At 37.1% G+C, this 25841-nt stretch overlaps 1 protein-coding gene across 1 annotated transcript in view; it reads left to right on the top strand.

Annotated features, from left to right (window-relative positions):
- Positions 1-25841, top strand: part of COL4A5 (collagen type IV alpha 5 chain) — a 291027-nt gene that overhangs the window by 128292 nt on the left and 136894 nt on the right. The window contains exons 3-9 of the mRNA XM_012451706.2: positions 457-546; positions 5607-5651; positions 10092-10136; positions 10222-10284; positions 19218-19271; positions 19612-19638; positions 23616-23696. Coding sequence (XP_012307129.1) covers positions 457-546; positions 5607-5651; positions 10092-10136; positions 10222-10284; positions 19218-19271; positions 19612-19638; positions 23616-23696 — 405 coding nt within the window. The remainder of the gene's footprint in view (positions 1-456; positions 547-5606; positions 5652-10091; positions 10137-10221; positions 10285-19217; positions 19272-19611; positions 19639-23615; positions 23697-25841) is intronic.

Genomic DNA, 25841 nt, shown 5'->3' with positions numbered 1-25841 from the left:
TTTAGTATTAATTTTACAATTAGAAAACGTTATAAAAGTTTTGATGTTCTGAAGGTTTTTTCTGGTTAATTTCAAGCCTGGGAGCTTCTCTGATGGTTTCCTTTTACCGTTCCTTGCTCCATACTTATTTATTGTAACCCTTACAGATCTGGTTTCCTGGATTTGTTGCTGTCTTCCCTTTTAGTCTCTTGATGTCAGTATGTTTAAATATCATTTCATCTCTGATATCCTTTTTACTTTTACAAGAAAGAAAGAGATTACTGTATAATTTCCAGATGGTTTGTGTTTCCTCCCTCACATCTTAACAGGTTTCCCCATGTTAGTAGATACTGTGAATTTAGATAATTAAATTAAGTTAGTTTTGTCTAGATAGTCATGTAATCTTTTTGAATCTCAACCATGCCTGTGCTTGAAAATTCACAAATGACCTTACCTTTCATTCTCATTTAATTGCAGGGAGAGAGAGGGTTTCCAGGTTTGGAAGGACACCCAGGATTGCCTGGATTTCCTGGTCCAGAAGGGCCTCCAGGACCTCGGGGACAAAAGGTATATATCAAGTTGCCAACCAGTAATGCCAGATGAATTGAGTCATCTTAAATGGGGGAATAGGTGTCACATCAACTAAAAAGTTACTGGATTATAGCGAGAAGCTAATATGTAAATGTAACAGTGGAAATGATGGGGAGTCTGAACTTCATGGTATTTTGTTAAAAAACTGAACATTACTGCCATATTCAGATGCTTTCGGAAGATACTGTTGATTTTATGTAGTTATCGGCTGCTTTCACAAAATTAAGTTCTGTCAAGAACTTAGCTGAGCTGGAGAGAGCTGAACTGTCAGTTGTTAGAGTAGCTGATTAAGACAAGAAGCCACAATGAAATTAACAGTCAAGCCTTTACTTACTTACTGCAATATTATAAGCAAAAAGTTAAACTGGAGAAAGTGCTTACTCCCTCACTGTTCTATTTGTCCCCATGACGCAGCACCAGCAAAGGTCAGATGGATCAGCCCAGATGTTGGAAATCATTTGACTGCTGAGGGAGCTCAGAACAAAAAGCTCCTGCAGTTGTATGGACCCAGGGGCAGGGAGAAGAGCTAGGAGTGGGAAAGTACTGAGTCAGAGTACACAAAAAGTATTTTTAAGGTTTCTTTCTCCTCCCATAAGAAGATCTCCACCCAAGGCCGGGAGCAGTGGCTCATACCTGTAATCCCAGCCCTTTGGGAGGTTAAGGCGGTTAAGGTCAGGAGTTTGAGACCAACCAGACCAATATTGTGACACCCCGTCTCTACTAAAAGTACAAAAATTAGTCAGATGTGGTGGTGTGTGCCTGTAATCCCAGCTACTCAGGAGGCTGAGGCAGAAGAATTGCTTGGACCCAGGAAGTGGAGGTTGCAGTGAGCCGAGATTGTGCCATTGCGCCTTGGTGACAGAGTGAGACTCCGTCTCAAAAAAAAAATAATAATAATAAGGTCTCCCTGGGTGACAGAGTGAGACTCCATCTCAAAAAAAAGAAAAAAAAGATCTCCACCAAAAGAGGCCTTTAAGTGCAGAAATGCAGTTGAGCACAGCCAGCCATGGGGAGCCTTAATCTTTGACTGCAACTCACTTCAGAGACTGCAGTGCACTAGCTGTGCACCAAGTCTGCTGTACAGAGGGTAGCAAGAGGCCTTTGGTTGGGCCCTAGCAGTCATAGTGTTTAGACAAGAGCCATATTCCCAATTCCATACCTTGATTTTTCAAGACCGAGTGAGAAAAATAAGCTGCCCCATCATGGACCTGAATAGGTTGGACTTTAAGTGTTCTGTCAAAAACAGGTTAATGTCTGAGGCCACAGTAGATTGTGGTCATGATCAATCATATTCTAAGCAGGATGATCTGGCCTGCTTGGAGAACTGAATGTAACCATGAGCCCTAGCTAGTGCCAAGCCAGTAATAGATGTCCCATAGCCCACTTGATCTATATTAGAGAGCCAGGAGGCTTTTTTCTTAAGTCTTATGATGGGCTGTTCTACTTTGCCAGTTTTCATTGATCTAGGTGCAATATGAGGGGGCTGGCAATCACAGAGACCTCTTCATAGTTGGCTAGCAGCTATATGGTTAGCTAACACTACGTGGCCAAGGAGTTGAGGCTAGTCTGTTTTGTTTTCAAAGCTGAAGTAGTGTCATTAATGACCTCATCAAGGGTCAAAGACAGGTTGCAGACCTTTTCTCTTTGAGTGACGCTGACAGTGAGAAAAGTGGTCTGGAGTATTCCCATGAGTAGACAGTAAGTAATGCCAGCTGGCAATTCTCCTGAATAACCAGAGTCTATCTAGTTTTGGAGTTCTCATTTTGTTTTATATAATGGTATATGCTTACTGGGAGGGACTGTTTTGAATATTTGGGTATCTTTTGTCAATGTCCTATATATGTATGTTACATTGGTAGGAATGTTGAAAGCCTGATTTTTACAAGAGAAATAATATCCCAAGAAGAGTGCACACAGTTCTGGGAATGTAAAAGTCATTGGTTACCATAGGGATCAACCAGGCAGAAGTCCCTCCTGGTGGGCAAATTACTTGAGCGGAATTGAAAAATTTGTATAAGGTGGAAGCAGGAATAGAGAAATAAATAGCCACCACCATCGAGGCCAAAATGACTCCAATTGCGGATCATATGTCCCTTTTCCCAGATGATTCCATTGCTTCCATATGGGACAGGAGTGAGTTGACATCTGAGGAGGTATTTTGTTCCTGTGGTATCAGAGTCAATTGTGGCAATGTGTCAGGTCCAGTGTAATAAGGTTAGGGTACCTGAGATACTAAAATGGTCTATATTTAGAGAAACGTCCATTTGCAATATTCAGCAGCACAGCAATCAGATGTTTATCTGCAGAGTTCAGTTATAGGTGACATATTCAGTAGTTTGTCAAAATCAGAATTGTGTCAACTACCTGGAACAGGCATATCAATGAATTTAGTAAGGTGGAGGTCACAAGGCTAGTCTGTGGGAGAAAGGGAAGACAGGTTAGATCCCTACCCTCCAGCCTCATGGATCAGCTCATGGACCTGGAGGTAGTCTCATTCTATCAGTTGTGGGGACTCTGTCCATTGACTGCAATGTGGGCAGTCTGTCCTATACCATGAGAAAGAATAGCATCTTAATGTGCATATTAAGATAGGGAATTGGAAAAGAATTTCAAGACTCAGAGAAGTTTCTGTTTTTTTTTTTTTTTTTAAAATGACTCTTTTGACCAAGTGCCTTTTTCCATCTGTATTAGGTAGACTGGTGAATTGATAGGTGAAAGGGCTACTTTTGATCATTTGCCTGGAAAGGAAAAGTGGCTTAAAACCCTTTTTCTTAATTTTATTATTTTATATAATGGTGGTACATCATGTTGTTAGAGTATTAAGGAAATCAAATGGATACTCAGCAGGTAGTCTTTCCAATAAAGGGAGGAAATTAATTTAAATGCATGAATACTTTTTAACACTTAACTGTAATCAGCGCTTAGATTTTGGGAGAATGTTGGCCATAATATCTGGGGAAGATAGCAGTACATCAGGTAGTTTTGTTAGATTCAAGAGCAGAAGGGACCTGTGCTAAATTTTCCAAGTAGAACTTTAGTACTTAGAAAACAGCAGGACCCTAAATGTCTGCATACAATTTTGGTAGATGGACTATTCAACTGAATTTCCTGTGTCTAATGACACATCAAGAGCAAGAGCAACAGAATGATTCTTGTGCAACCAGGAGTAGCACAGAAGTATCAGAGATATCTGAGATAGTCAAGTGGATGGAACTGAGCACCAACTCAGCAGCAATCCATGCAGCCTATTGGCATGGAACAACTCAATGAATGCCAGCTTGGACTAGACTGTCGCACTCCTCAACATATTGGAACTAGTTAAGTTCTCCAAATCTTAGACACAATCTTGTGAAAATGAAGTGGCAACTCAAATGGACTGAAATTAAACGTCAGCCATGTTATAGAAATAGGTGTTTTGGAAGAGAAATTGAGCTGCAGAAAAAGTTACATTTCTTGTATCTGGGCTTACTTAGGATTAGGGACTAAGTTTCTTGCACCCAATGCTTGCTGAGAGGTGACAGTTTTAATAAAGATTTTTGTTAAATTAAAAGAAGTTACCTACATTAGAATTCCTTTGAAATAATTTAGTGGTAACTAGGACTATTCTACAATAACATAATAGTTTATAAAGGTGTGCTTGTATGCAGGTTAAGTTTAGAAAGCAGTCCAATCTTTTTTTGTGATTTCATTTCAATTATCTGAAAAGTGAGAAGGTAAACTGCTTTCTAAACCTTCAGGATTCTGAATTTGAAGCACTGTGTACTTTGTTTCCAGTATGATTTTATGTTTCCCCAAATAGGTGAATTTATACTTTTTATGTGATTGGATATTCTGGTACATGTGTATGTTAGCATATATACTAAATAAAAAAACTTGTGAGATTATTCTTTAATCTGTACACTCATATATGATAGGAAAGATATAGAAAACAACTGTATGTATATACTTAAACATATAATTTTCCAAAGGTTTTTCTTATTCTAAAAAGTAAAATTTATTTATTTTTTGATAGTGTGTTCATGTTATTCAAAATAACTTAAGAAGGTATGCAATGAAAAATATCCTTATCACCTGTGTCCATTAGTTTCTGAGTTATACACACAGACTTTAACCCCCTTTGTTTGTAAAATAGTAGCATATTAAACACACTGTTTGACCTTTGTCTTTCATTTAATATACATTGTAGACATCCTATTATCAATATATATAGAATCTCCTCATTTTGTATAACTGCATTATATTTCATTGTATATATAAACCATAACTTGTTAAGCCAGTCCTCTATTGATGATCATTTAGGTAGGTTTCAGTTTTTTGCTATTAAAAGTTCCTTTTCCTTGGAGCAGAATTAGGTTTTTTAATTCTATTTTTTTAAAGAAAATAGTTTAGGAAAACTCAGTGAGGTAAGACTAAATTCTCAGCAATGCAGTTGTGACTAGAAATGGGTACATATATTAACATACACACATGGGCAGCTTCTTTTTCATGTAATTGACAGCAGAAGCTAGAAAAGAAAGTTTATGGTTCTTGTTAAATCCTTCTTAAGCTCTGCCAATAGAAAGTTCATTATAAAACAAAGCAGAGGTTTAGAAACAGCAAATTCAAGAATAGCGCATATTTGAGCTCAGAGATGATGCTCATTATACCAGCATGGCAAGCAGATTGACATAATATGGGAACTTCCAAGATTTTCAGCTACTATTTTGTTTACAAACAAATGATTTGGGGAATGACTATATCAATATTTCACTTTTGTTTATTTGTATGATTCATAATTAACTTTACAGGTATAAAGTTTCATTCATATGTCAGTGATTTCCTTCTGAGTAAATAAAGGCCTTTCTTATTTTGGGTCATGCAGTTTACCTCAGTGCTTTCAGTCTCAATAATAAATGATTCTTCCTTGGGTGTATAAGTTTTTCACTAACTTTCACATATGTTTACAGTAGTTTAAATTTCCTATCTTATAATTGAAAATTAGTTATTTGAGGACTTTTCTGAAGGAAAAAAAAAACTAAAAATGTTGTATTTTTCAGGGTGATGATGGAATTCCAGGGCCACCAGGACCAAAAGGAATCAGAGTAAGTAGTATTTGCTCTGTATTAAATACTTTATTGGTGGAAACAGATAAAGACCAAATGAAGTATTATGAGACAATTGGGAAAGACCCATATTAAAAGGCAGGAAGAAAAATACAGTCTTCAAAAAGTTAAATTTAAGAGTTGGTACATGTCTATAACTAGCCCTTCTTTAGCATTTTGATAGCTATTATATATATATACATACATATATGTTTAATATAAGAGGATTTTAAAGTAGCTTATGGTTGAGGATTATGAAAGTCCTAAATTCTAAAGTCTGTCATGTAATTAAATATATATATCATATAGTTGGTTTAAACCAGAACTTCCTAACCAGTGTGATCATCTCAGCCTAGTCCAGAGGGCTGGTTACTTCAGGCTGTATACCCTCCTAGTGTACCATTTATAAACATTATAATTCTTTGTATATCTTGAAGAGATTAAGTTTAAGCCACTGTATTAAAGAATACTATTTTGGTACACTACATTTCTTCAGTTCTAACGTGCATGACTTGCCAAGTCTTAAGGCTCTGAAAAGTAAGGATGCATCTCAAAATTGAAATGTACATTTAGTATAATTTTTTCTCAAAAGCTTTAAAGTTGACATACATCTTACAGTGTATTTTACAACTGAGAGGAAACTGTGGTTTAAAAATAGTACTGGCTTTAAAAAAGTCATGTTTAGCTTTCTGACCCTCAGTTTCTTCATTTGTTAAGTTAGAGAGTTAAACAGAACAATTTCCAAGGTCCCTTTTAGCTCTGAGATTTTGTTTTCATAGATTGATGAAGCAAATCACACTTCCATGTGTTTACCTATGTAACAATCTTGCATGTTCTTCACATGTACCCCAAAACTTAAAATGCAATTTTAAAAAAAAGAAGCTCCCTAATTTGAATATAAAATATATAGTTGGTGACATAGCTTGTTTATGTGTGTAACAAAGACAACCAGACATTTTCATCATTTGATCTTCAGAAATTTAGTAGATGTATAAATTTTACAAACATTAAAAACATTCTGTTTGCTATATACTTCTTAACAGCATGTAGCTTGCCTTATGTGCATCTTATGACTGATAGGGACAGGGTACTGGAAAAGCAGAGAAAAAACTCAAAACCCTTAGTTTATTTCAGCAGACATAATTCTTTATTTTTCTGTAAGAAACGGATATCAATATACTAGTAAAGCTCTTTATAATAATAAAAAATAATTTTTAAAATCCCTATAGTTAACATTAACTATATTCTATATTCTAAGCAATATTGAGACTAAAAAGTATGGGCTGTTTTATCAATTCCCATTGCGGGTGCTTGAGATTGCTTGGATACTCCATGTCCCTCAGTTAGAACTACTAAAGTGCTTGGGAATAGGTGGCCTGATAGTTTCTGCATCCTCAGGTGTCAACTCATAGGCAATTCTTTACATGCAGAATTTTAAAGACATTATTGTGGAAACTGATCAATGTATACAAATGTACAGAGCATATAGTATAATGAACCCCTATGTACCCATCACCCAGCTTGAAAAATTAACATTTTGATAATTTTGATTATATACCCTACCACTTTATATTTTGAAATATTTTAAAGTAAATCCCTCACATCATTCATTCTACCAATGAATACTTCAGCATGCCCCTCTAACTAACAACCACATAACTAAACCGTCATCATACCTTTAAATATTATGAATAATTTTTCAATATACTCTGACATTCCAGTCCACATTCAGTTTTCCTCAGTTGCCTTTTACAATGGTTTATTCAAATTATGACCCAAGCAAGTTCCATGTATTGCTTTTGGTTGCTGTTTATTAAGCTTATTTTATTATTCCATTGGAAAAACTAGGTCATTGTACTGCATTCTACATTCTGGATTTGGCTGATTTGTTTTCTCCTGATGTCATTTAAATTGTTCCTCTGTCCCCCTATTTCTTGCAAATTTCAGGTTGCCTTGGAAAAAGCACTAAAGAACTTTCTGGGGGTACTGAACTGTACACTTAAGATTAGTATATTTTACTCTATGTAAATCATACTGCAGTAACATTAAAGAAAATAGGTAAAAGTATACTTTGTAAGTAGTGTTGTGAACTTACTGTTGAATAAATATGCAGCATGAATATCAGGGTATTCTCCTTTTTTGACGTTAGGTTTGATTAGTAGTCTCAGATAATGTTAGCCTGATTCTGCCATCAAAAATTTCTCCGTCAACTTTCACCTAATGGTTTGGCACCCACTGATGGTCATTATTTCGTTCAGACTTGAAAGTTGCTGATTTAAAAAATTCTATTAATCATTCATTTTAGCTGGAATTCTAATAGGACAATGAGTTGCTACACCAGAAACTTCAAGTGGTCATCAAGGAAGATTCTTTGACTTCTTTTTCCATTATAAGCGCATGGAATTTGTGTGTTTCAATTTTTGAAGGCCAGTTTGTCCCATCTTTTGTTTGTGAGAGCCTTTCAAAGTTGACTCCTGTCTGTGTTTTTTTCACAAAACTTCATTGATCTCTGATAACCTCTTGCTTTCTGGCATAACAAGCCCTTTCAGGCTCATCCTTGGCATTTCCCCTTTAGATCCAAAATGGGACATGTCTCTGATTCCAGGTTCTTTATGGTGAAAAATGTGACTTAGATGCCACAGTCTGAATGTTAGGGGTTTTTATTGCTACTGGAATTGCCACCATTTCAATGTCTTCTCAGTGGAAATATGCATTTTTAAGAGAAAAATTAACGTGAATTCATACTATTACTTCCACTTGCAATTTAAAATTAGGAAACATTTTGTATACTTATTAGCTCTCCCCCATGTCTCTCTCTATATTGAGGTGAAAATCTTTATTCCTAATAATAACATAATGTAATTTCTTATTTGCGTTTTCCTACAATATGCCTATTTCCTACAATATGCTTCAAAATAACAATTTATAACTTAACAAAATAACAATTTAAATTTTACAAGTGATAATGGGATTCTTGAAAGCCATTAATTATTTCTTTGCTGTGTTTTCCCCCTTTGAATTGACCAATTTTGCTAAGGAACTAATCAAGATACCATGTTTGATGAAAGACACTTAAAATAATTCTTTTCTCTGTATGGTTATGTCAACAACTTGAAACATACACTGGATCCAATTTATTTTTCATTTTTAATGATTTCCTTTCTTACCTTTTTAAAAATTTTAAATTATTTAAAATATTTCCATGGTGTAGTCAGAGATGCTTCTCTTTCATTCTTGACATTTCCCTACTTTTTTATTCTTCCCCTGAGAGATAATCATAGATAATCATTAGTTTTTACATAGTAATCATAGTTTTACATTTTGTGGATGTGCCATAATTTATTTAGTACATGTTCCTATTGGTGGACAGTTGAGTTGTGTATTAGTCTATTATCACACTGCTAATAAAGACATACCCAAGACAGTGCAATTTATAAAGGAAAGAGGTTTAATGGACTATCAATTCCACATGGCTGGGGAGGCCTCACAATCATGGTGGAAGATGAAGGAAGAGCAAAGGGACATCATACATGGCAGCAGGCAAGAGAAAATGAGAGCCAGGCGAAAGGGGAAATGCCTTATAAAACCATCAGATCTCATGAGACTTACTACCACAAGAACAGTATGGGGGAAACTGCCCCCATGATTCAATTATCTCCCATCAGGTCCCTCTCACAACACATGTGAATTATGGGAGCTACAATTCAAGATGAAATTTGGGTGCGGACACAGCCAAACCATATCAAGTTGTTTTTAATTTTAGCTATAACTGGTTATATGGTTGTTTCTAAGCTTTAACTTAATTACTTTCAGCTTTAACTTTGTTTTTGTTTCATAATTTCTAGGGTATCTTCAGAATAGATTCTTAGACGTAAAATGTTAGGTCAAAGGGCAGATGCATGGATAATTTTGCTAGATATTTCCAAATTTCCCTCCACAGTGTTTGAATATTCATTAGCAGTATATGAGAATACTTTTTCACCATAGCCTCACCTACAGAGAATATTGTCAAACTTGTATTTTTGCCAATTATTATAGAGAGATTTAAGAATTTTGGGGGTGTTCACTGTTAATGTCTTCAGAGGCAATATATTTGCCACTTCTGCATCCCCTGCTGAATTAATTTTTCATTAAAAACATGGGAGGTCTTTATCCATTAGAAGAGACACTTCATCCAGAAATTTGCCTGCTCTGAATATGGGCAGTGAAGACAATGCTCCCTCACATTGAAGTTTCTTTTATAGTTTTCAGTAAAAGAGACTTTTAAACACATATAAGAGATCTTTCACTAATGTTTCAAAGAACAATGAGTGGTAATAAACAGTGAGACACAATTTTTCCAAATCTATTCTAAAATACTTTTCATAATATCCTTAGGTAGGATATTATTTTATTGTTATTGGTTGTCATTTAGTTTAAGGATTTTGTTTCTTCTTCTAGGGTCCTCCTGGACTTCCTGGATTTCCAGGGACACCAGGTCTTCCTGTAAGTAGCATTTCATGTTTTATTTTGAAACCTCTTGAAAAGTAGCCGAAGACATATTATGCATTCGTTATATTGCTTTTCAAAGGGAATGCCAGGCCATGACGGGGCCCCAGGACCTCAAGGTATTCCTGGATGCAATGGAACCAAGGTGAGATTCATCTACTTAGTCTTAGGTAGTATACTGGACAATAATGACTTAAAAACCTAAAGAAATCAATATGAAGAATGTAGAAGAAAGGATATAGTGGCTTCATGTCTAGAACACCACATAAAGTATGTTCTGACTACAATTTTCTATGTATTGAACTATTAGTAATTTCAAAGCATGTAAAATTAGCTGGGATATTGCATTGGGTTGAAGATTACTTACCAAATTGTTTTTTGGCTTTAGCATGAAGTAGGATGAGAATTAAAATGGAATTAGGATATATGTGTTTCAAATATTATATCAGTTGTTGAAAGTAATACTTCTGAATGTCATTCATTTGCTTTGCCTTTATTAAAAAACTAGGTACAATTTAAATTTTCAAATATTCCATGTTTTTAAGATTTTTTAATACACCTAATAACTTCCTTAAGAAAAATCTTAAAAAAAACTATATGTAATATAACACATCAGTTTTTACTATAAAATATGAGTATGAAACCTGAAACTTCTTCATCAGCAAAGACAATTCATTTATTAGTACATTTAGATAATGCCATGTTTAAAGTTAGGGCTCTTTTTTTTTTTTTTTTTTTTTTTTTTTTTTTATTGCATTTTAGGTTTTGGGGTACATGTGAAAAACATGCAAGGTTGTTGCTTAGGTGCATACGTGGCAGTGTGATTTGCTGCCTTCCTCCCCTTCACCCATATCTGGCATTTCTCCCCATGCTATCCCTCCCCAATTCCCCACCCCCCCGCTGTCCCCCCCACTCCCCCACAACAGACCCCCATGTATAGTGCTCCCCTCCCTGTGTCCATGTGTTCTCCTTGTTCAACACCCGCCTATGAGTGAGAACATGTGGTGTTTGATTTTGTGTTCTTGTGTCAGTTTGCTGAGAATGATGTTTTCCAGGTTCATCCATGTCCCTACAAAGGACGCGAACTCCTCGTTTTTAATGGCTGCATAATATTCCATGGTGTATATGTGCCACATTTTTCCTGTCCAGTCTATCATCGATGGGCATTTGGGTTGGTTCCAGGTCTTTGCTATTGTAAACTGTGCTGCAATGAACATTCGTGTGCATGTGTCCTTATAGTAGAACGATTTATAATCCTTTGGATATATGCCCAGTAATGGGATTGCTGGGTCAAATGGAATTTCTATTTCTAGGTCCTTGAGGAATCGCCACACTGTTTTCCACAATGGTTGAACTAATTTACACTCCCACCAACAGTGTAAAAGTGTTCCTATTTCTCCACATCCTCTCCAGCATCTGTTGTCTCCAGATTTTTTAATGATTGCCATTCTAACTGGTGTGAGATGGTATCTCAATGTAGTTTTGATTTGCATTTCTCTAATGGCCAGTGATGATGAGCATTTTTTCATATGCTTGTTGGCCTCATGTATGTCTTCTTTTGTAAAGTATCTGTTCATGTCCTTCGCCCACTTTTGAATGGGCTTGTTTGTTTTTTTCTTGTAAATCTTTTTTAGCTCGTTGTAAATTCTGGATATCAGCCCTTTGTCAGATGGGTAGGCTGCAAAAATTTTTTCCCATTCTGTTGGTTGCCGATTCACTCTATTGACTGTTTCTTTTGCTGTGCAGAAGCTGTGGAGTTTGATTAGGTCCCATTTGTCTATTTTGGCTTTTGTTGCCAATGCTTTTGGTGTTTTGGTCATGAAGTCCTTGCCTACGCCTATGTCCTGAATGGTTTTGCCTAGGTTTCCTTCTAGTGTTTTTATGGTGTTAGGTCTTATGTTTAAGTCTTTAATCCATCTGGAGTCAATTTTAGTGTAAGGTGTCAGGAAGGGGTCCATTTTCTGCTTTCTGCATATGGCTAGCCAGTTTTCCCAACACCACTTATTGAACAGGGAATCCTTTCCCCATTGCTTGTTTTTATCAGGTTTGTCAAAGATCAGGTGGTTGTAGATATGTTGTGTTGCCTCCGATGCCTCTGTTCTGTTCCATTGGTCTATATCTCTGTTTTGGTACCAGTACCATGCTGTTTTGATTACTGTAGCCTTGTAGTAGAGTTTGATGTCTGGTAGTGTGATGCCTCCTGCTTTGTTCTTTTTGCTTAGAATTGACTTGGCTATGCGGGCTCTCTTTTGGTTCCATATGAAGTTTAAGGTGGTTTTTTCCAGTTCTGTGAAGAAGGTCATTGGTAGCTTGATGGGGATAGCATTGAATCTGTATATTACTTTGGGCAGTATGGCCATTTTCACGATATTAATTCTTCCTAACCATGAACATGGAATGTTTCTCCATCTGTTTGTGTCCTCTCTTATTTCGTTGAGCAGTGATTTGTAGTTCTCCTTGAAGAGGTCCTTTACATTCCTTGTTAGTTGTATTCCTAGGTATTTTATTCTCTTTGTAGCGATTGTGAATGGCAGTTCGTTCTTGATTTGGCTCTCTTTAAGTCTGTTATTGGTGTATAGGAACGCTTGTGATTTTTGCACATTGATTTTGTATCCTGAGACTTTGCTGAAGTTGCTTATCAGTTTCAGGAGCTTTTGGGCTGAGATGAGGGGGTCTTCTAGATATACAATCATGTCGTCTGCAAATAGAGACAATTTGACTTCCTCCTTTCCTAATTGAATACCCTTTATTTCTTTTTCTTGCCTGATTGCTCTGGCTAGAACTTCCAGTACTATATTGAATAGGAGTGGTGAGAGAGGGCATCCTTGTCTAGTGCCAGATTTCAAAGGGAATGCTTCCAGTTTTTGCCCGTTCAGTATGATATTGGCTGTCGGTTTGTCATAAATAGCTTTTATTATTTTGAGATACGTTCCATCGATACCTAGTTTATTGAGGGTTTTTAGCATAAAGGGCTGTTGAATTTTGTCGAAGGCCTTCTCTGCATCAATTGAGATAATCATGTGGTTTTTGTCTTTGGTTCTGTTTATGTGGTGAATTACATTTATAGACTTGCGTATATTGAACCAGCCTTGCATCCCCGGGATGAATCCTACTTGATCATGGTGGATAAGCTTTTTGATGTGCTGTTGTAATCGGCTTGCCATTATTTTATTGAAGATTTTTGCATCTATGTTCATCATGGATATTGGCCTGTAGTTTTCTTTTCTTGTTGAGTCTCTGCCAGGTTTTGGTATTAGGATGATGTTGGTCTCATAAAATGATTTGGGAAGGATTCCCTCTTTTTGGATTATTTGGAATAGTTTCAGTAGGAATGGTATCAGTTCCTCTTTGTATGTCTGGTAGAATTCGGCTGTGAACCCATCTGGGCCTGGGCTTTTTTTGGGTGGTAGGCTCTTAATTGCTGCCTCGACTTCAGACCTTGTTATTGGTCTATTCAGGGTTTCGACTTCTTCCTGGTTTAGGCTTGGCAGGAGGCAGCTGTCCAGGAATTTATCCATTTCCTCCAGGTTTTCTAATTTATGTGCATAGAGTTGTTTGTAATAATCTCTGATGATGGTTTGAATTTCTGTGGAATCTGTGGTGATATCGCCTTTGTCATTTTTTATTGCATCTATTTGGTTATTCTCTCTTTTCTTTTTTATTAGTCTGGCTAGTGGTCTGTCTATTTTGTTGATCTTTTCAAAAAACCAGCTCCTGGATTTATTGATTTTTTGAAGGGTTTTTCGTGTCTCTATCTCCTTCAATTCTGCTTTGATCTTAGTTATTTCTTGTCTTCTGCTAGGTTTTGAGTTTTTTTGATCTTGCTCCTCTAGCTCTTTCAATTTTGATGATAGGGTGTCAATTTTAGATCTCTCCTTTCTTCTCATGTGGGCACTTATTGCTATATATTTTCCTCTAGAGACTGCTTTAAATGTGTCCCAGAGATTCTGGTATGTGGTGTCTTCATTCTCGTTGGTTTCAAAGAACGTCTTTATTTCTGCCTTCATTTCATTGTTTATCCAGTCAACATTCAGGAGAAAGTTGTTCATTTTCCATGAGGCTGTGCGGTTCTGGGTTGGTTTCTGAATTCTGAGTTCTAACTTGATTGCACTGTGGTCTGAGAGACTGTTTGTTATGGTTTCCGTTCTTTTGCATTTGCTGAGGAGTGATTTACTTCCAATTATGTGGTCAATTTTAGAGTAGGTGTGATGTGGTGCTGAGAAGAATGTATATTCTGTGGATTTGGGGTGGAGAGTTCTGTAAATGTCTATTAGGTTTGCTTGTTCTAGGTCTGAGTTCAAGTCCTGGATATCCTTGTTAATTTTCTGTCTCGTTGATCTGTCTAATATTGACAGTGGTGTGTTGAAGTCTCCCACTATTATTGTGTGGGAGTCTAAGTCTCTTTGTAAGTCTTTAAGAACTTGCCTTATGTATCTGGGTGCTCCTGTATTAGGTGCATATATATTTAGGATCGTTAGCTCTTCTTGCTGCATTGATCCTTTTACCATTATGTAATGTCCTTCTTTGTCTCTTTTGATCTTTGTTGCTTTAAAGTCTATTTTATCAGAGATGAGAATTGCAACTCCTGCTTTTTTTTGCTCTCCATTTGCTTGGTAAATCTTCCTCCATCCCTTTATTTTGAGCCTTTGTGTATCCTTGCATGCGAGATGGGTTTCCTGGATACAGCACACTGATGGGTTTTGGCTTTTTATCCAATTTGCCAGTCTGTGTCTTTTGATTGGGGCATTTAGTCCGTTTACATTTAGGGTTAATATTGTTATGTGTGAATTCAATCCTGTCATTTTGGTGCTAGGTGGCTGTTTTGCCCTTTGGTTGATGCAGATTCTTCATTGTGTTGATGCTCTTTACCTTTTCGTGTGTTTTTGGAGTGGCTGGTACTGGTTGTTCTTTTCTATGTGTAGTGCCTCCTTCAGGAGCTCTTGTAGAGCTGGTCTGGTGGTGATGAACTCTCTGAGTTCTTGCTTGTTCACAAAGGATTTTATTTTTCCTTCACTTATGAAGCTTAGTTTGGCTGGATACGAAATTCTGGGTTGAAAGTTCTTTTCCTTAAGGATGTTGAATATCGGCCCCCACTCTCTTCTGGCCTGTAGGGTTTCTGCTGAGAGATCTGCAGTGAGTCTGATGGGCTTCCCTTTGTGGGTAACCCGACCTTTCTCTCTGGCTGCCCTTAGTATTTTCTCCTTCATTTCAACCCTGGTGAATCTGATGATTATGTGTCTTGGGGTTGCTCTTCTAGAGGAGTATCTTTGTGGTGTTCTCTGTATTTCCTGGACTTGAATCTCGGCCTGCCTTGTTAGGTTGGGGAAGTTTTCCTGGATAATATCCTGAAGAGTATTTTCCAGCTTGGATGCATTCTCTTCGTCACATTCAGGTACACCTATCAAACGTAGATTAGGTCTTTTCACATAGTCCCATATTTCTTGTTGACTTTGTTCATTCCTTTTTACCCTGTTTTCTCTAATCTTGCCTTCTCGTTTTATTTCATTGAGTTGATCTTCGACCTCTGATATCCTTTCTTCTGCTTGGTCAATTCGGCTGTTGAAACTTGTGCATGCTTCACGAAGTTCTCGTGTTGTGTTTTTCAGCTCCATCAATTCGCTCATATTCCTCTCTAAGTTGTCCATTCTTGTTAGCATTTCGTCAAGTCTTTTTTCAAGGTTCTTAGTTTCTTTGCATTGGGTTAGAACATGTTCTTTTAGCTCACGGAAGTTTCTTATTATCCACTTTCTGAAAGCTGATTCTGTCATTTCATCACACTCATTCTCCATCCAGTCTTGTTCCCTTGCTGGTGAGGAGTTGTGATCCCTTGTAGGAGGAGAAGTGTTCTGGTTTTGGGTGTTTTCATCCTTTTTGCGCTGGTTTCTTCCCATCTTTGTGGATTTTTCCACCTGCTGACTTTGTAGTTGTTGTCTTTCTGATTTTGGTAATTTTAAGTCTGCTGTGGCAGAACTCATAAACCCCCTGCTCTTCCCCCGAGGTGTTCTGTCCCAGGGAGTTACTGTTTTCTGATGTTCCCCTGTGCGGTTGCTGTTTTCCCTGCCCACAAGGTGGCAGCCTAGTCACACTCAGGTTGCAGAGGCTTCGCTAAGCTGCTGTGGGCTCCACCCAGCTTCCGTGTGAACTTCTGGGTGTAGTTAGAACTGCTTCCGCTATGTTGGCCCGCCCCTGTAGTGACGGAGTCTCTGTAGTGGCGGATTGCCTTGGTACAGAACAGCAGGGTGCCTATGGAGAACGCCCCTCCTCCACAGAGCTGGACCGTCCCGGTTTCAGTTGTGTTTCAGGTCTTCTTGCTGGGTAAGAGGGGACACCGTCTCATCCGATCTGCCTCCGGAGCCGCTGCGTTGGCTAAAGCCGCGGCTCTGAGATTCGTGGCGCTGGCCTGGCTCCCCGTTTCAGCTCCCCTTGCTGGCTTATAGGGGACTCAGACTCTCTCACTTTATACAGTGAGCCGTTGCCTCAGGGTGCCGGCCCAGCGGCTGCGCCGTTCAAGCCAGCGGCGCCAGCGGCGCTGGCGACCCGTGTGGCTTCTCTGCGTGTGAATCTCCTGTTCTGTGGGCAGTAAAAATCAGTCTGGAAATACGGCGTCCACTCACCCTCTGTGCTTTCTCTCGGAGCTGCATTCCCGAGTTCCTCCTAAGCGGCCATCTAGGGCTCTTTTTTTTTTTATTGTACTTTAGGTTTTGGGGTACATGTGCAGATCATGCAGGATTGTTGCATAGGTACATACATGCCAATGTGGGTTTCTGCCTCCATCCCCCCATCACCCATACTATAGCTGGCATTTCTCCCCATGTTATCCCTCCCGAATCTCCCCACCCACCCCACTGTCCCTCCCCTAGCCCCCTACAACAGACCCCAGTGTGTGATGTTCCCTACCCTGTGTCCATGTGTTCTCATTGTTCAACACATGCCTATGAGTAAGAACATGCAGCGTTTGATTTTCTGTTCTTGTGTCAGTTTGCTGAGAATGATGGTTTCCAGATTTATCCATGTCCCTACAAAGGACACAAACTCATCATTTTTTATGGCTGCATAATATTCCATGGTGTATGTGTGCCACATTTTCTTTGTCCAGTCTATCATCGATGGGCATTTGGGTTGGTTCCAGGTCTTTGCTATTGTAAACAGTGCTGCAATGAACATACGGGTGCATGTGTCTTTATGATAGAATGATTTATAATCCTTTGGGTATATACCCAGTAAAGGGATTGCTGGGTCAAATGGAATTTCTATTTCTAGGTCCTTGAGGAAGTGCCACACTGTCTTTCACAATGGTTGAACTAGTTTACACTCCCACCAATGGTGTAAAAAGTTAGGGTTCTTTATCCTAACTTTAGATATGGCATTATCTAAAGTTAAAGAACCCTAACTTTAGATATGGCATTTTTTTTTTGATCCAACGTTTCTTGTCTTTAGTCAACTGCTGGATTTAATATAAAGTAATAGATAGCAAGAAAAAAATGAGGAAAATTTGCTCTTCTTGTAAGCTTACCTATTATAGCCACTTCTTAGTCTCTTGCCTTTTTCCTTTGTCTTTATGTTAATGCAATATATTGTTATTCTCTGTATTTCCTTTTGGTATTTTCTGTTTTGCATATAACATTCTGTAAAACTTTTCATAAAATACTTCAGATCTTTCTAACTAATGGCATATGTCAGATTTTATTTTGGCGTATATTTAAAATAACTTGAACAAACTATTTTACATTACAATGGCCATATTTTGTGATAATTACTCTGCTATATACTTGAAGGCAGTACAGTTCTTTTCATCTCCAATATTTCTTCAATTCAACGTAACCCTGTCAATGATAATAATTTTTACATATTTTGGATTTGTGAGGATTAATCGTGTTCTTCGTTTTAGCTGGAATAACCTTAAAGTGATAGAACCAATGTGGGGTTAGTTTGCACGATACATTTAATGTTAAATTGGACTACATTTTTGTGTCTCTTCTGATTATTTGTTTATTTTTATTTATTTATTTTTTCCAGTGTACTTTAAGCAACAAACAGACCACTAGCCAAAGTTTCAAATTTGAAGGCAAAATGTGTCTATAATGAGTATAGTGTGCTATATGATTAAAGGGAGCATTGATTAACTTGTGTTTCAGTCTTCTAATTATGTGAGTAACAAATTTTAAACAAATTAAAATGATTTACTCTGCATAAAGTCTGAATGCTTTTCTTATATTTCTTACTATGTAAGTAAAAGAATGAACCTTGAAGTTGGAGCCACAATGTATAGGTTCTTTTTTTTTTTCTGTCTTCTAAACTTGATGTCTAGGCCACTTCCTTTCCCTCTGGGCCTACTTTTTCCATGTGTAATGAGGTGGAGAGAAGGGTATTGAACTCTCAATGATACATAACAGTAGTAATTTTATTCTTTCAAACGTTCTGATGAACTTGTTTTTAGGATTACCTGGCATATAGGTATTTGAGAGGAGGTTGTTTGGGGGTTCTTCTACAGCAATTTTAGCTTTTGTTTTCTAAACCAAGTCTCCATATTAGTACTTTACAATAGTGAGTGAGAAAAAATGGGTGCCTAGAAAACATAATGACCTGCAATTGCTAGAATTACTGCTATTATTGTCCTCTTGGTGATATTAATGGCCTTCTTTCTTACCATCTTTTCCTCTTTACAAAAATAATTTGAAATAGTTTACAATAAGAGAAAAATGCAATAGAGCAGTTAAAATAAGAATCTATATAACACATGGGCAGGAAATTGGGGCAGATCATTAACTATTAAATGTGATGATGGTCAGGAATTTGTGGCGTGATTGTCTCAAAATGGCTTTGTTGGAAGAAAAGAAGTGAGGTAGATGAATTTTTTTTCTTTATTTCTGATTGGGATGGATGAATTAGGATAAAAGTTGAATTGATATGGATAGTTGATATTGAAGTAATTGGAAAGCGAAGGCTAATGAATTTTTAGCAATCTAGCATGTTTCAAAATGGCTTTTACAGAAATCTTTTCATGAAGTCATTATCTTGATGGTATAGTTATTCTGTATTTCTTGCTCCTCCATGCTCTTTATTTTTAACTCCTTCTAGGGAGAACGTGGATTTCCAGGCAGTCCCGGTTTTCCTGGTTTACAGGGTCCTCCAGTAAGTTATAAAATTTGGGATTATGGTGAACATAGGAATTAACAAAAGAAGAGGAAATGTAATGAGAGAGCCCAATGAATTCATGTGGAATAAAGTAATACATTTTAAAGTAATAAACTAGAGGAAAATGTTTCAAAAAGAAGTTGGTAATATAGCTTTCTGCTGGGCAAAAGCAAGGATTTCATATTTACATAAATGTCACCTCTAAGTATCCTAAGATACGTCGTATTCAGAAATGACCCTACAGCAGTCTAATCAGTTTATACTCTATTTAAAAGCATTCTATAGTTTGCTTGTTTCTCTCTCATACATATAAAATTCCTTTTCTTTTTAATAATAGGGACCCCCTGGGATCCCAGGTATGAAGGTAAGCATCTCATCCTAGGAAGCGAATGTTTTGAATAAAATATTAGGAAAGCCTGGAACTTCAATAGGATAGTGACTCAAACTTCTGTCTTAAAATTGATGTTTCTAGAAGTTGTGCAGGTGTAAACTTACAAGCCCTCTTTAAGTAGTCTTTTCTGTTCCCATGGCTTTAAGTACCTTCTTTGTGCTGATACACTTGAAAATGTGCATATCAGACTTGAGTTTCTTTTCTGACACTTTAAGTCTTCATCTTCTTACACTTTAATAGAGTTGACCACCTATTCTCTCTAGAATTACTTTTTTTCCTGGCTTTTGTGACACTATCCTTTCCTGATTTTTCTTCTGCACCTCTGGTTATTCTGCAGTCTTCTATGTAAGCTCATTCTTTATGTCTATCAAGCATCACATCACAGTGGAGAAAATTAGTTTGGGTAGTCAAAGAAGGGCAATCTGTACTCTTTCTTCTCTGCTATGCCGAGCAATATTGTTAATGCTCATATTATTGATTACTGTCTAGTTACTGAGTATCAAATCAGACTTTTCTTCTGAGTTATCTATGTGTATTCATCAGCCTCTCTGACATCTCCACTCAGATATCTCCCAGACATTCAAATTAACATGTTCCAAGTTAATCCACCCACAAAATAAACCCTCTCCTCCGTCTGACACTTCATATCAAATTTGCATCTCTCTATGTTATCTATAATTTCACATGATCTCAAACCTTGGAGTTAATATTTATGTCTTCCATTCCTTCACACACCTCCTCATTCAATTCCATCACTAAATACTAAGTATGCCTGTAAAATGCATCTTAAATTCAACCACTTTTCTCCATTTCCACTGTTAACATGCTAATCATAATGTCTCACCTGGATTACTGCAATAATTTCTTATCTAGTTTCTTTTTTTCACTACTATTCCACCCTTACCTCCCCACTTGTTTTATTCATTACAAAGCAACCAATAATGATTTTTTAAAAGTGTTAATTGATCATGTAATCCCTCTGCTTATAAATCTTCAAGGACTTTCTACTGTGTATCTAAGGTAAAGTCCATAGTTTTAAGAACTGCATGCTGAGATCCAAGATGGCTGATCACTAGCAGCTCGGGCTCGTAGCTCTCAGTGAAAGCGCAGAGAACAAGAGGATGCCACACTTTCAGACGAATATTTGTTGCTCACGGACCAAGAGATTCCCAGCGGAGGAGCCCCACGGGTCACCAGGGCGACTCTTGTGGCCGGCGCGGCGGTTTTGCTGGCGCCTTAGCGCGGCAGTTCTTGGTGCAGAGTCCGGAGATCCCCGGGCAGAAAAGCACCATCAATCTTAACACCGCTGTTTTGGCCAGCGCAGTGGATTGCTCAGATTTCGGCACTGGGAATCAACAAGTTGGACGTCCACTCAGAGACCTAGTTAGAAAATCGGTAATTACAAAGACAACAGAGGGATAAATATATAATGAAGGGAAGAAACCAGCCTAAAAAGGCAGAGAATACTCAAAATCAGAATGCGTCTCCCTCTACAGGCTATCGCAATTCCTCATCAGTAATGGAACAAGGCTTAATGGAGAACGAGTGTGTTCCAATAACAGAAGCAGGTTTCAAAAGGTGGGTGATAAGAAACTGCTGTGAATTAAAAGAACTTGTTCTAACCCAATGCAAAGAAACTAAGAACCTTGATAAAAGGTTTGACAAAATGTTAACGAGAATGGACAATTTAGAGAGGAATATAAGTGAATTGATGGAGCTGAAAAACACAACATGAGAACTTCGCAAAGTATGCACAAGTTTAAACAGTCGAATTGATCAAGCAGAAGAAAGGATATCAGAAGTCGAGGACCAGCTCAGTGAAATGAAACGAGAAGACAAGATTGGAGAAAAAGGATAAAAAGGAATGAGCAAAGTCTCCAGGAAATATGGGACTATGTGAAAAGACCTAATTTACGTTTGATAGGTGTACTTGAATGTGACGAAGAGAATGAATCTAAGTTGGAAAATACTCTTCAGGATATCATTCGGGAAAACTTTCCCAACCTAGCAAGGCAGGGTAATATTCAACTCCAGGTAATACAGAGAACACCACAAAGATATTCTTCAAGAAGACCAACCCCAAGGCACATAATCGCCAGATTTATTAGGGTTGAAATGAAGGAGAAAATACTAAGGGCAGCCAGAGAGAAAGGTCAGGTTACCCATAAAGGGAAACCTATCAGACTTACAGCAGATCTCTCAGCAGAAACCCTACAAGCCAGAAAAGAGTGGGGACCAATATTTAACATCCTTAAAGAAAAGAACTTTCAACCCAGAATTTCCTATCCAGCCAAACTAAGCTTTTTAAGCGAAGGAAAAATTAAATCTTTTGCAAACAAACAAGTACTTAGAGACTTCACCACCACCAGACCTGCTTTACAAGAGCTTCTGAAAGAAGCACTACACATATAAAGGAACAACCAATATCAGCCTTTCCAAAAATATATCAAAAAGCAAAGAGCATTAACACAATGAAAAATTTACACCAACTAATGGGCAAAATAGCCAGCTAGCATCAAACTCCAGTATTAAACTTATATATATTCTAATTGGATAAAAAGCCAAAACCCATCTGTATGCTGTATCCAGACCCATCTCACATGCAACAATACACAAAGACTCAAAACAAAGAGAAGGAAGAAGATTTACCAACCAAACAGAGAGTAAAAATAAACAAATAAACAAAAAGCAGGAGATGCAATTCTCGCCTCTGATAAAGTAGACTTTAAAGCAACAAAGATCAAAAGAGGCAAAGAAGAACCTTACATAATGGCAAAAGGATCAATGTAACAAGAAGAGCTAACGATTTTATAGATCAACGAGACAGAAAATTAACAAGGACATCCAGGACTTGAACTCAGACCTGGAACAAGTAAACTTAATAAACATTTATAGCACTCTCCACTTTAAATACACAAAACATACATTACCACCTCACACCTATTCCAAAAGTGACTACATAATTGGAAGTAAATCACTCCTCAGTAATTGCATAGCATTTCATAGGTTTAAATGAAATATTGGTTGGCTGCTTGTTTGTTATCTTCTTCCCTTATTCCTTCCTGTCTACATCATTAAGTATAATTATTGGTATAAAAGAGGTTTTCAATTCCCATTACTAAACTGCATTCTAGCCTGGGCAAGAAAGCAATACTCCCATTCTCTCTCTCTTTCTCTTCATTTTTCTTCCTCTTCATTCTTTTTTTTCTTTCTTTCTTTCTAAAAAAAAAAAAAAAAGGACTGCATACTGTGGTTCTTGCCTACATTTACAGCCTTATCACTTATCCCTTGGCTCGTTGACCACATCAGTCTGCATTTAATTATTGGGATGTGCCAAACATTGTGCTTTTGGGGTCTTTTGTATATATGGTTTACACTGCCTAACATTCTTTCTCCTATATTTACCTGGATGACTGCTTATTATTCTTCAGGTCTGAACTCGAATGTTACCTTCACAGATTGCCCTTCTTTGACTACCCAAACTAATTTTCTCCACTAGTTTTTTTCAATTATTGTACCATGTTATTTTTCTTCATAGCCCTTGATATTCACAGCTCTTGATGTTGTCATCTTATAGCTTTACATATTAGGGTCTGTATTTTCCCATTATGTTGTTAGCTTTATGAGAAGAGAAGCTTTGTTTATCTTCTCCATTACTGATTATCCAGGACCTACCATAATTGTTGGCAAATGCTTAATATTTACTACAAAATTTTTAATGAATTACTGAAGGTACTATACTCTTAACAAATCTACTGTTCTTCAGTGTACTCTGGCCACTTCCTCATTTTCCTTTAAAAGGTAAACTTATTCATTTTTATTACTGAGATGGCCTAATCTTTTAGTATATCTATGTTACAAATTGAATCTTCAGATCATTTTTTTGTGGTTTTGCTGGTTTTCATGTGTAATAACTGTGTCTTAGAACTTCCATTGATCGCTTCTTTTAGGGTGAACCAGGTAGTGTAATTATGTCCTCACTGCCAGGACCAAAGGGTAATCCGGGATATCCAGGTCCTCCTGGAATACAAGTAAGTATCCATTGACTTTCTTTTATGCTATATTGGTAAATCTCTCAACCTTTAGTACTCTCTGTTTTTGTCATAGAAATTATCATCAGATGTTTCCTAGACATTATATGTACTTTCTACCTGAAAATAAAAGCAATCTGGACCAGGGGGAATTTTAACATCTGCTTCGTTCTTTTGCCTTTCTATCCAGTTGTTTGGGGACTGGCAGCAGAAAATAGGGTTCTGTATTCTTATTCTTGTACTGTGGAGAGCACTAGGGTCTTTTGTAAATGGTATAATTAAAAATAAAAATTAAGAGGCCAGGCATGGTGGCTCATGCCCCTACTTCCAGCACTTTGGGAGGCCAAGGCAGGTGGATCATGAGGTCAGGAGATCAAGACCATCCTGACTTACATGGTGCAATTCCATCTCTACTAAAAATACAAAACAATAACTGGGTGTGGTGGCGTGCACCTGTAGTCCCAGCTACTCAGAAACCCGAGGTAGGGGAATTGCTTCAACCCGGGAGGCGGAGGTTGCAGTGAGCCGAGATCCGCTACTGCACTCCAGCCTGGGCAACAGAGAGATACTCTGTCTCAAAATAAATAAATAAATAACAGAGGAAGACTCCATCTCTAAATAAATAAATAAATAAATGAAATAAAAAATAAATAAAAAATTATGGGTGTCCCATTTAATATATTAAAATATGTTATTTGTAACACTATCAGTTATACATAACATGAACATATTTTGAAGGCTGAATGAATACAGTTTATGCATGGTGAATATCAAATGTAATCTTAAGAAAAAATTGTTAGCCTACAGATAACATGCCTAGAGACAGCAGTAACTTTTGAGTATTTATAGATTAGGAGATCAATTCCTTAGGTTTTATATTTCATGATAATTGATTCCTTTGCCCAAAATTAAAAAATCAAAACTTTCTGGTACTTTATCACTAATATACAAGGTTGGGGAATTTTTCATTAGCTACCTTCTCATTCCTTACTTGGTATTACCCATCTATAGTTCTTAAAATTTACTCAATCTTGCCCTTTATATTTTATAATTTCTTATGAAGTAATATGTGAAAATACAATAGAATACATGCCAAATATATGTATGCTATGAAGCATAACTATAAATGAACACTTAAGAGCTAGAAAATTAAAAATAATTTTGAATCAACCTGTGTGTCCCTAGGTAGTCACATCCTTCTACATTACTCCAAGACATAGCTACCATCCGAGTTTTCCACGGATCCTTAAAAATAGCTTTATTATATATGCATATATTTCTAAGCAATAGAATATTTACTTTTGCTTTATAAAATAATGTAATATTTATGTAGTTTTCTGCAACTTACTTTTTCTACTTGATATGCTAAGATTCATCCGTATTATTGTGTATAGCTTTAGTTCACTCAGTTTCACTTTCATATAACTTTTCATTTGTGAACATATTACCATTTGGTGTTTTTTGTTTTATGTGGTGGTGGTGGTTGTTGTCGTTGTTGTTGTTGTTTTGAGATAGGGTCTTGCACCCTTGCCCAGACTGGAGTGCAGTGGCATGATCATGGCTCACTGCAGTCTCAACCTCCTGGGCTTAATTAAGCAATCCTACCACCTCAGCTTCCTGAGTAGCTGGGACCACAGGTGCACATCACCACACCTGGCTAATATTAAAAATTTTTCGTGGAGACAAAGTCTCACCATGTTGCCAAGGCTGGTCTCGAACATCTGAGCTCAAGTGATGCTCCTGCTTAGGCCTCCCAAAGTATCAGGATTACAGGTGTGAGCCATTATGCCCAGCCTACAATTTTTTTTCATATAGAAAAACCCATGATTTATATCTAAGTATAGAATTGCAAGATTTTAGGCAAATTTTGAATTTTTAACATGCCAAATTATTCCATAACACTTGTATTATTCTCTTAAAATTTATCCCAGTTACTCTCGTTTCCCTCTGTCTTTAATCTTACCTGTTTTAAAATTAGAGATGCTATCTTGAAAATAGTAGCCTTTCCCTTCTCATTTGTAGCGTAAAGCCCCAACTAAATGCATACCTTTATTACTTTATTTTGTAAATTTTCCTTATTATTTGTCTTATATTTATCTACCGCTTTAAACCATGAGTTTTCTTTATAATTACTTAATCCTTTTC

The sequence above is a fragment of the Aotus nancymaae genome, unplaced genomic scaffold (assembly GCF_030222135.1).
Source record: "Aotus nancymaae isolate 86718 unplaced genomic scaffold, 86718_ANA_hifiasm-v0.15.2.pri h1tg000004l, whole genome shotgun sequence".
Taxonomy (NCBI): Eukaryota; Metazoa; Chordata; class Mammalia; order Primates; family Aotidae; genus Aotus; species Aotus nancymaae.
This window is presented reverse-complemented; position numbering and strand designations above follow the sequence as displayed.